This window comes from Nomascus leucogenys, chromosome 17 (genome assembly GCF_006542625.1).
Source record: "Nomascus leucogenys isolate Asia chromosome 17, Asia_NLE_v1, whole genome shotgun sequence".
Classification (NCBI taxonomy): domain Eukaryota; kingdom Metazoa; phylum Chordata; class Mammalia; order Primates; family Hylobatidae; genus Nomascus; species Nomascus leucogenys.
Genome location: NC_044397.1, coordinates 44634509 through 44645199, shown reverse-complemented (window position 1 = coordinate 44645199; position 10691 = coordinate 44634509). Strand labels below are relative to the sequence as shown.

Below are 10691 nucleotides of genomic sequence, written 5' to 3'. Positions count from 1 at the left end.
GGAGATGAAATAAGCTGTACGCTGAACCCCTGTGACATGCAATTAACCTATATAACAAACCTACACATGTTCCCCTGAACATAAAATAAACATTAGAAGAATAATAATGGTTGGGTGTGGTGGCTCACACCTGTAATCCCAGCACTTTGGGAGGCTGGGGCGTGTAGATCACCTGAGGTCGAGAGTTCAAGATCAGCCTGACCAACAGGGTAAAATCCCATCTCTACTAAAAATACAAAATTAGCCAGGCGTGGTGGCACATGCCTGCAATCCCAGCTACTCGGGAGACTGAGGCAGGAGAATCGCCTAAACCTAAGAGGCGGAGGTTGCGGTGAGCCGAGATCACGCCATTGCGCTCCAGCCTGGGCAACAAGAGTGACACTCTGTCTCAAAAAAAAAAAAAAAAAGAAAAGAAAAGAAGAATAATGATAAGTAAAATATAAGGCTTTTTGTATTGAAGCTCTTTCTATATGTTTCTGGAACACTTTGATAACAACTGAACTTTTTTATTTAGCTAATCTTTCATATGCAAGACGAGTACTAAGTTTATTTATTGAAGAGGAAACTAAAATAAAAACTCCCCCAAGAGTTACAAATAACAGTGGAAAATATCACAGAGATAGGGGTCTACACCCACTCTGACGACCCAGCAAGCTCCCCAAACGACTGAACCAGAACTTACTTGGTGGGACGATAATCCGGAATGGAACGGTCCAGTGAAATTTTTTCACTGAGGTAGGAATTGTAGCCATACTTCTCGTGGGGTCCCTTAGCCTTTTCTTCTTCAGCCGGGGAAAGAGTAGCCGGAAGGCCCCCTTTACCCCGTCCACCATAACCTTCAATGAGCCCAAGAGATTTGGATAAGCCTAGAAAAAGTGGGAGAAAAAAGAATTATTAGAAAACCACCATACCGGGATGTATCACTCAATCTCCGCTGCAGCTTCAACAGAAATTTAACATTATCTGTCAGAAAAAATAATGTCCTCAATTTATCCAACTCAGGTATAGGCCCTGAAAACATTTCTATTGAGAGGAAGGCCAAGGTCACAGAGAGTTCTGGGGTTAAAATCTGGTTAGAATCCTCTCCCTCCGTCTCTACCAAAAAATACAAAAATTAGCTGGGTGTCATGGTGCACGCCTGTAGTCCCAGCTACTCGAGAGGCTGAGGCAGGAGAATCTCTTGAGCCCAGGAGACAGAAGTTGCAGTGAGGCGAGATCACACCATTGTACTCCGGCCTGGGCAACAGAGCAAGACTCTGTCTCAAAAAAATAAATAAATAAATAAATATAAAAGAATCCTCTCTCTCCTTTTGGGGACTGGGATGAGATGGGGGTCTGTAAAAGGGAGAGACCATCTAAATTCGGAGAAATGAGGACGAAAGAGGACACAGGAAATGAGACAGAACTGGGGCCATTATTCACGCCTGTTTCCCTTTTGCTAGGAGGAACTACAGCAAGAAGAAATAGCACAGAATAAAAACAGCAAGTCACAGATAACTGCCAAATTGCAGATGCTTTTGCTTCATTTGAACAGAAAGCAACATACAGATTGATTTTTATCTTGAGTTTAAAGGGTCCAACATTCTGACACAGCTCTTTCCCTAATGGTTTTATTTAAATTTTGTCTAAATGGCAAGAGGAAATACAAAATGTTTGAGAACAAATCACAGAGGAGAGGAAAAAACCCACACGGGTGATAACCATGCCAAGTAGACTTGGAGGCCTCTGTAACAAGCCTCACTGAGCAATTGCAAGCTCCCAGGATGGTGGCAGCTTTAAACCTATTATTCCATTATAGGATAAACAGCTTGATGGGCAATTTTTAAATCCTGGAGTTATGGGAGGTTTTATTACTTAACTAGAAGACTTTTGTTGTTAAGGGTTCTCATTGCCTTCTGCCATTTCAAATGTTCCAGCTACTCAGCACACACACACACACACACACAATCACACACACACACACACCACTTTATCCATTTAAATGATGGAGATCCAATATCCAGTGTTTCATTGCTGCCACTGACAGAAAGAACAAGGACCAGCCTCCTTGGCTTTCACAGCCTGGGCAGCCAGAAGCGCCCAGAAGGATCCAAATCTCCCACAAAGACATCTCCTAAGCAAGTCAAGAGCCAAGAAACCCGCTCCGGTCGTGAGATGGTTCTCCATCACCTAGTGGCAAAGCTTGTATTCTCTCTCCTGCTTCTCCGAAAACAGAAATTTATTTTCTGTAATACCAAGATCAAAAGCAAAGGTTGAACGAGCACCTCCATCAATGTCAGATGAGCATCATTTCTCTGCTTGACAATCATTTCCACCGTCCAATATGCTCTTCAGGAATCCTGGTTATCTTTTCTTGCTGCCACCGTCTCCATAGAGACCCTATCAGCAGAGAATTAGAGTACTCCAGCACTTTCTACCTGCTCCCTCATGTTGAATCTGCTTCCACACTGATGTGTAACAAATCTTCCAATGACATCCCTTGAACTGCGCTCAAAACTCCACAAGGACTCTTCCCATGTTGACTACAAACACCTGTGCTTGGTTTTAAAATCACTTGTGATGCAACATTACTAGTGGGCATGTACAGTTGTCCCGCCACTTTGGAAAACAGTTGGGCTGTTCTTCAAAATGCTTAATATAGGCTGGGCACAGTGGCTCACGCCTGTAATCCTAGCACTTTGGGAGGCTGAGGTGATCACCTGAGGAGTTCGAGACCAGCTTGGCCAACGTGGTGAAACCCAGTCTCTACTAAAAATACAAAAATTAGCCGAGTGTGGTGATGTGCACCTGTAGTCCCAGCTACTTGGGAGGCTGAGGCAGGAGAATCACTGGAACCCAGGAGGCAGAGGTTGCAATGAGCAAAGATCCCGTAGCTGCACTCCAGCCTGGGTGACAGAGCAAGACTCTGTCTCAAAAACAAAAACAAAAAATGCTAAATATAGTTACCATATGACCCAGCAATGCCACTCCTAAGAAATTTCCACCCAAGAAAAATGGAAACATTCATCCCCAAAAAAACTTGTGCACAAATGCTCACAGTTGCATTATTCTTATTAGCTAAATGTCCATCAACTGACAAATGGAGAAACAAAATATAGTCTCTCCAGACCAATGGGATATTGGGCCATATAAAAGAATGAAGTAGTGATACAAGCTATGACATGAGTGAACTTTGAAAATGTTATGACAAGTAAATGAAGCTAGTCACAAAAGACCATATAGTGATTCTATTTATGTGAAATGTACAGAATAGGTGAATCTGCAGAACCTGAAAGTAGATCCATGGTTGCTTTCAGGAGGGAAGGGAGAACTTGGGGAGAAAATGGACAGTGACTGTTAATATGTGTAGAGCTTTTTCCTGGAGTAATGGGAATGTGACAGCATTAGCTCATGGTGATGGGTGCACAAATTTGTGAAGATACTACAAGCCACTAAACTTTATGCTTTTAAATAGATGAATGATATGAGCTGTATATCTCAATACGGCTGGGCGCCGTGGCTCACACCTGTAATCCCAGCAATTTGGGAGGGTGAGGCGGGCAGATCACTTGAGGTCAGGAGTTCAGGACCAGCCTGGCCAACATGATGAACCCCGTCTCTACTAAAAATACAACAATTAGCCGGGCGTGGTGGCGCATGCCTATAATCCCAGCTACTCGGGAGGCTGAGGCAGGAGAATCATTTGAACCCAGGAGGCAGAGGTTGCAGTGAGCCAAGATTGAGCCACTGCACTCCAGCCTGGGCAACAAAGCAAGGCCTCGTCTCAAAAACAAAAACAAAACAAACAAACAAACAAAAAAACAAAAACTCAAAATAGTTGTTAAGAAAAGAACACTTATGATAGGCAATTCTATTCACAGCAAGATGAAAGGCTATCCAACATGAGAATTTTCCAGCAAGATACCTAAAAACACTCAATAAAACAATTTAAAAATATTTAAAATATATAGCTGATCTTGCAAGAAAGAAAGGGAAACTCCTCGAGGTAAGTTAGAATTGGAGTTGAGTCTATGTCTGCTCTCAGAGAGGGAGAGGATGAGTTGCTCATTAACTAAAAGCTGCAGTTTCAGAGCTCAAGCATGCACAGGATATGAGATTTTGGGTTCTCTTGAGAAATATCATTGAAACTGAAATATGTGCAAAAATTTAGGTCCCTGAAAGACTGGATTTTTTTTTTTCAAATCCAAGGAACAGCATAATGAGACAAACAAGAAGATGGATGTGCTCAGAGCTGGGGGCAAAAATCCCAACCCAGGACTTGAGACTACACATGTGTTTGTCTAAATTTACACAGTCTCCAGAGGTCAGAGAATTGCCATTTAAGATTACAAGCTCTTCAGAGAGTACTCAAGACAATAATAGAAACACAGTCATAAAATCTACTTTTTAGTATTTTATATGGAGGAAGGAGCCCATCTAGGCTAAAGTCTCTGGGCCCACAAAAGTCATTCTGCAGCCCTGGGTCCCTTGACTTTTAACTTTTTATCTATAAGTGACAAATAAAGAAGGAAAGTAACAAGATCTGAAGTGTGGCCAATAACAGCACAAGGACTGGCCCCAGGCACTAACAGTAATGACAGCGGCCATTTATTGAGTACCCACTGTATGGTGGGCACTCTGCTAAATTTTTCACGTTTACTCTACCACTGTTTCATCTAATCTCGTGACAAGCTCAGGGGGAAGGTATTATTACAACCTGTTTCACAAATGAGGACACTGGGTCTGAGAATGTAGAAACGTAGGACCTTTTTTTTTTAAAGGATGGTCTCACTCTGTCACCCAGCCTAGAGTGCGGTGGTGTAATCACAGTGCATTCACTGCAGCTTTGAACTCCCGGGCTCAAGCAATCCTCCTGCCTCAGCCTCCCAAGTACCTGAAATTACAGGTGCATGACACTAACCTAGGTAATTTTTAAAAACAATTTTGTATAGATGGGGTCTTGCTATGTGCCCCGGGCTGGTCTCAGACTCCTGGCCTCAAGTGATTCTCCCACCTTGGCCTCCCAAAATGCTGGGATTACAGGCGTGAGCCACCACACCTGGCCAAATATCGGAACTTTTTAAAGGTTCCATGGCAGTTAAAGGAAGATAAAGGCTGGGCTCTGAGGCAGATTATGAGACCTATTGCAGAATTCTTGCAGCAGCCTGTGCAAGAGATGGCAGGAAGCTTATTTTAAGGCAGCAGTCAGTGATCAAAAGGAATGGAGAGATTTGAGGGTTGTTTAGGAGATACCATCCCAGGGTAGGAGACAAACAAGAGATAAGGGTGAGAGAGAAGGAGGAACTGAGAAAAACTGAGTTGCAGGTGACTGATAACACTGCCCGAAAAGACAGGGCGTAAAGAAGAGAGTGTGAAAAGAAAATGAGTTCCATTCTTCACATGTGGTACACGAGGCATCCATAGGACATCCAGATGGCGTCAGAGTCCAGTGGAAAGTTGAAGCACGTGAGAATGCAGGTTCAGACAGCAGAGGAGGCCTGAGATACAAACCTCACTGCCATCAGGACAGGCAAGCTAGAGCCGTGGCAGAGGGTGCAGAGAGGAGAGCCCAGGAGCAAGAAGGGGAAGGATAGGCAATGTTCAGCAAGTGCTCACTGACTACCCTATCCCTTGTCTATTTCCACCAAACAGAAGGTACTGCATCCTGCAAAACTTTTTTCTTTTCTGCTCTATATGCATGGCCTCTCACTTATGTTATATTTGAACCCCAAGACTTCAAGAGACTGAGACTTAAGGAAGAGAGAAATGTCTTAATAAGAAGCAAGCAGGCCAGGTGCAGAGGCTCATGCCTGTAATCTCAGTGTTTTGGGAGGCCGAGGCAGGGGAATTGCTTGAGCCCAGGAGTTGGAGACGAGCCTGGGCATCATAATGAGACCCCACACTATCTCTACAAAAAATAAACAAATTAGCCAGTGTGGTGGCCTGTGCCTATGGTCCCAGCTCCTTGAGAGGCTGAGGAGGTAGGATTGCTTGAGCTCAGGAGTTCAAGCCTGCAGTGAGCTATGATTACACCACTGCACTCCAGCCTGGATGACAGAGTGAGACCCTGTCTTTGAAAATAAATAAATAAAATAAAAAATAAGAAGACCTTATCTCTGGAAAAAAAAAATAACTAAGTGTTCAAGCTTCCTGTTTGACTTCAGAAATCCCACTTGTCCAGCTGGGCATGGTGGCTCATGCCTGTAATCCCAGCATTTTGGGAGGCCAAGGTGGGCGGATCACTTGAAGTCAGGAGTTCAAGACCAGCCTGGTCAACATGGTGAAACACTGTCTCTACTAAAAATACAAAAATTAACCAGGTGTGGTGGTGTGCACCTGTAGTCCCAGCTACTTGTGAGGTTGAGGCAGGAGAATCATTTGAACCTGGGAGGTGGAGGTTGCAGTGAGTTGAGATCACACCACTGCACTCCAGCCAGGGCAACAGAGCAAGACTCTATCTCAAATATATATACATATATACGTGTATATATATATATATACACATAGATACGTGTATATATATATATACATATATACGTATATATATACACATATACGTATATATATACACACACATATACATATACATATATATATATACACATATTTATATTCTTGGAGGACACCCAAAGGACCTCCAAGGTATTTGGCCATTGATATGGCTTGGCTCTGTCCCCTTACCCAAATCTCATATTGAATTATAATCCCCAGTGTTGGGGGAGGGACCTGATGGGAGGTGACTACATCATGGGGGCGAATTTCCCCCTTGCTGTTCCTGTGATAGAGTGAGTTCTCATGAGATCTGGTTGTTTAAAGTGTGTAGCACTTCCCCCTTCTCTCTCTCTCTCTCCTGGCTCTGTCCATGTGAAGATTGTGCCTGCTTCTCTTTTGCCTTCTGCCATGATTCTAAGTTTCCTGAGGCCTCCCAAACCATGCTTCCTGTACAGCCTACGGAAGTGAGGGAATTAAACCTCTTTTCTTCATAAATTACACAGTCTCGGGTAGTTTTTAATAGCAGTAAGAGAACAGACTAATACAGACATGCTTCACTGTAAAGCTGCGATATGGGCACGGCTGTTCCTCAGTGTACGATTACAGCCTGACATACAGGTCATATATATAATGTGTCCAATACTGCATGATGAAAAAGGTGGCTAAAAGACTACCAAGCATGCTTTTTTTCTCTTTATTCTGTGTTCTCTCACTCATTCGCCCTGGGTTTTCCCTTTCCCTTCCCCAGTACTTGCTAACTTCCCCTCACAAGCCACACACTCCCAAGGGTCAAGGCAAGAGACGCTATCAGAATGGGACAGAATTCCTGACCTTTGACTTAACTCAGCAGCTCCCATAGAAAAACCTCTGATTCTTTCTCTAACTTCATCTGTGTGGTTGGGTTGGCTTGTCTTTTTCTTCACTTGACGATACAGCATATCTTTCGTTCCGTCTAAATAGAGAGCTTCCAATCCGAAGTCATTAAATTCCACCTTAGAGCTAAAATGCATTTCAGATGTGTTTGCCTAGCACACTCCCCTGGGCATCCTTTCCAATGCAGTCAGAGGGGCCAGAAGGAGAATTTTTTTTATAAAACAGTATAGAAATTAAGACTAAGCATGCATGCATATCCCACCAAGGAGACACAGGGAATGATGGTCCCAATGAGATTTTTTTCTCCTTCTGTGGCACTATTGCTTCCATTATGAAAGGCATTCACTTAACAGCCTCCAAAAAGATCATTCCTCACAGTGCGATGTGACACCTGTGAATTACATATTTTTTGGTCCATGTGCTTCCATTTTTACCCCCATTTAATCTGCCACAAAGGTTCAACAAAGCAGCAAAAAAAAAAAAAAAAATTCACTGGTATTTTAATGTGCTTATTTTGCAGGCCCCAGAAACTGTTGGCAAAGATAAATAAGAGTTCAAGTCCACCAGCCAAACTCAAGTTGGTCTTAACTTAGCCAGGAAAGGTTGCCGTTGGAGCAAGTTGGGATGACTTCGTGTACCCAAGAAACCTTCTTTTCTGCAAGTGCCCCTTGCTCACTGGTCAGAGGCAGTTGCGATCTTTGAGGAATGAAACTGAACTTGTAGGCAGAGAAGTCACAAAGTCAAAGGGGGAGAAACAGCAGCAAAGAGAGAAAGCGGGAAGAGAATGGGGTGGCTTCTTGGCACCAGGCCTGCGAGAATTCATCGTTCCCTTCTTTTCCGCCTGAGTTATTTTACTAAGTTGGTGCAAAACTAATTGTAGTTTTTGCCACTAAAAGTAGTGGCAAAGACAGCAATAACTTTTGCACCTAACAGCTGACAACAGTAAAGCCAAGTGGCACTATTAGGTAAGAACTCGAAGATAAAGGGAGGAAGGACAGATTGAGGTCAGTCATCCTATTGCAACTATATCAAATATCCCTCATGCTTCACTCCGGATCTATTCTCCATCCTTTTTCTCCCAGTTGCATACTCTAGGAGAAAGACCTATAGGGACAGCTATAGGTTCACCTGCCCCCTGGCTTTGGGTTGAGATGAACCAATAGGAGGCAACATAAGGACACTTCCTGACGGATGGATGGAAAGAGAGAGAGGCGTACTTATTCTCCCATCTCTTTCCCTCCTGGGCTGGGGTTTAGTAGAAGCTACATTCTTCTATAATCCAGTTGCTATCAGGCATGCCTCTCTTAGGGTTACAGCTACCCTTTCATTCCATTAACCACTCCCTCCTCTTGCCTCTGCAGACCTTAGGGTGGCAATTTCTTCCCTCTCTGTTGCTAGCCCTAGGATCATTCACCAACCCTTCTCATTCCTTATTGGTTTCCCTTAACCCTTCACAATCTTTGTAAATATTTTGGTAACCTCTCTTTAATTGCCCCTTCTGAGTGTGCTACCTGCCTCCTGCCAGAAAGGAAAGTCTTGATGCTGTATCTGTATCCTCACAGATACAGCATCCTACCTGATATGGTTTGGCTGTGTCCTCACCCAAATCTCATTTTTAATTGTAGCTCCCATAATTCCCACATGTTGTGGGAGGGACCCAGTGGGAGATAACTGAATCATGGGGGCAGTTTTCCCCATACTGTTCTTGTGGTAGTAAATAAGCCTCATGAGAGCTGATGGTTTTGTAAGGGGTTTCCCCTTTCAATTGGCTCTCATTCTCTCTTGTCTGCCGCCACATAAGACGTGCCTTTCCCCTTCCACCATGATTGTCTGGCTTCCCCAGCCATGTGAAACTGTGAGTCCATTAAACCTCTTTTTCTTTATAAATTACCCAGTCTTGGGTATGTCTTTATCAGCAGCGTGAAAAGGGACTGATGTACTACCAATCACGACTGGAAGACTTCTCCTGTGGTCCCATGTTTGGGTGCTCTCCTTAATGGCATACATGTGGTCACCTCAGTGCCTGACACAAAGAGTTCTTAAAAACTGTTAGGTAGATGGATGAATAGAGATTAGATCTGGAGAACCAACTTGGGGCCATCCATTACAAACTGAGTATTTCACTTTAAGAAAGCAAATTAAATATCCATAAGGAAAGCATCTAATAGGAGAAGAGGTGTTGAATATATTAAATACTGTAGTATATTTATATTCACAAAGAAGAGAATCTCTACTGATGAATGTCACAGAGAATTAAGCCTGCAAAGAGCCATTTGGTGTGGCAATGAAAGGCACTGGTGACCTTTGAGACAGTATCAGTGAAGTAAGTGTTTTCTAGAGTGATAAGGAAATGAGTCATGAGATACAGCTGTCACTAGGAGAGGATGCCCAGGCTGGGGCAAGTAGATATCTCATATTAATAGTGTTTTTTAATTCAGCAAAAAACAACTAGAATATACAATGTAAATAAATCTATTTCTAAAAGTAACAAATATTACAGTATACCTAGGAATAACTTAACCAGTAAGAAGAATACTTGAAAATTTTACTAAATGCAATAAATGGCAGAGAAGAACACGTCTTTGAGTTGGAAGTTGGAATGTTGGGAGATTGTTAGGAGATCCTCCCTCTCTTTCTCGCTTTCTTGCTTTCTTTCTTTCGAGTTGGGGTCTCACTCTGCCACCCAGGCTGGAGTGCAGTGGAGTGATCTTACCTCACTGCAACCTTCAGCTACTGGGCTCAAGGGATCTTCCTTTTTCAGCCTCCTGAGAAGCTGGGAATATAGTCATGCACCAGCATGCGTGGCTAATTTTCTTAACTTTTGTAGAGATGAGGTCTCCCTATGTTGCGCAAGCAGGTCCCGAACTCCCGGACAGAAGTGATCCCCCCACCTCAGCTTCCCAAAGTGCTGGGATTACAGGCATGAGCCATTGTACCCATCCACTGCCTTTTTAATGTACAGGTTTAACATAATTTCAAAGGGGATTTTTTTTTTCTGGAACACAACAAAACGTTCTAAAATTAACCTAGAAGAACACAGAGGTTAGAAAATTTAGAAATTAAAAAAAAAAAAAAAAGAAAAGAGGTTGCCTTCTCTGATATTAAGCTAGAAAATAAAGCAATAATCATTAAAGTGGCATGAAGACTGGGAGGAAATTTTAAATATACGTTGGCAGATGAGGCTGTAAAATATATGTTTTCTCAAGTAGTCATCCAGTTTTTGAAACATAAATAAAAATAACCTCCACTTTTGAAATTTTAGAAATTCCCTTCTAGTGCAGGCAAGCCAATGACTAATTTTTGCACGACATCTTGTGTGAATGATGGAGCAGCTCCATCTCACAGGG

At 42.9% G+C, this 10691-nt stretch overlaps 1 protein-coding gene across 1 annotated transcript in view; it reads right to left on the bottom strand.

Annotated features, from left to right (window-relative positions):
* The window catches only part of GALNT17 (polypeptide N-acetylgalactosaminyltransferase 17), a 585735-nt gene that overhangs the window by 378164 nt on the left and 196880 nt on the right, over nt 1-10691 (bottom strand). Inside the window, exon 2 of the mRNA XM_030795950.1 lies at nt 683-866. Within this exon, the coding sequence (XP_030651810.1) occupies nt 683-866 (184 nt within the window). The remainder of the gene's footprint in view (nt 1-682; nt 867-10691) is intronic.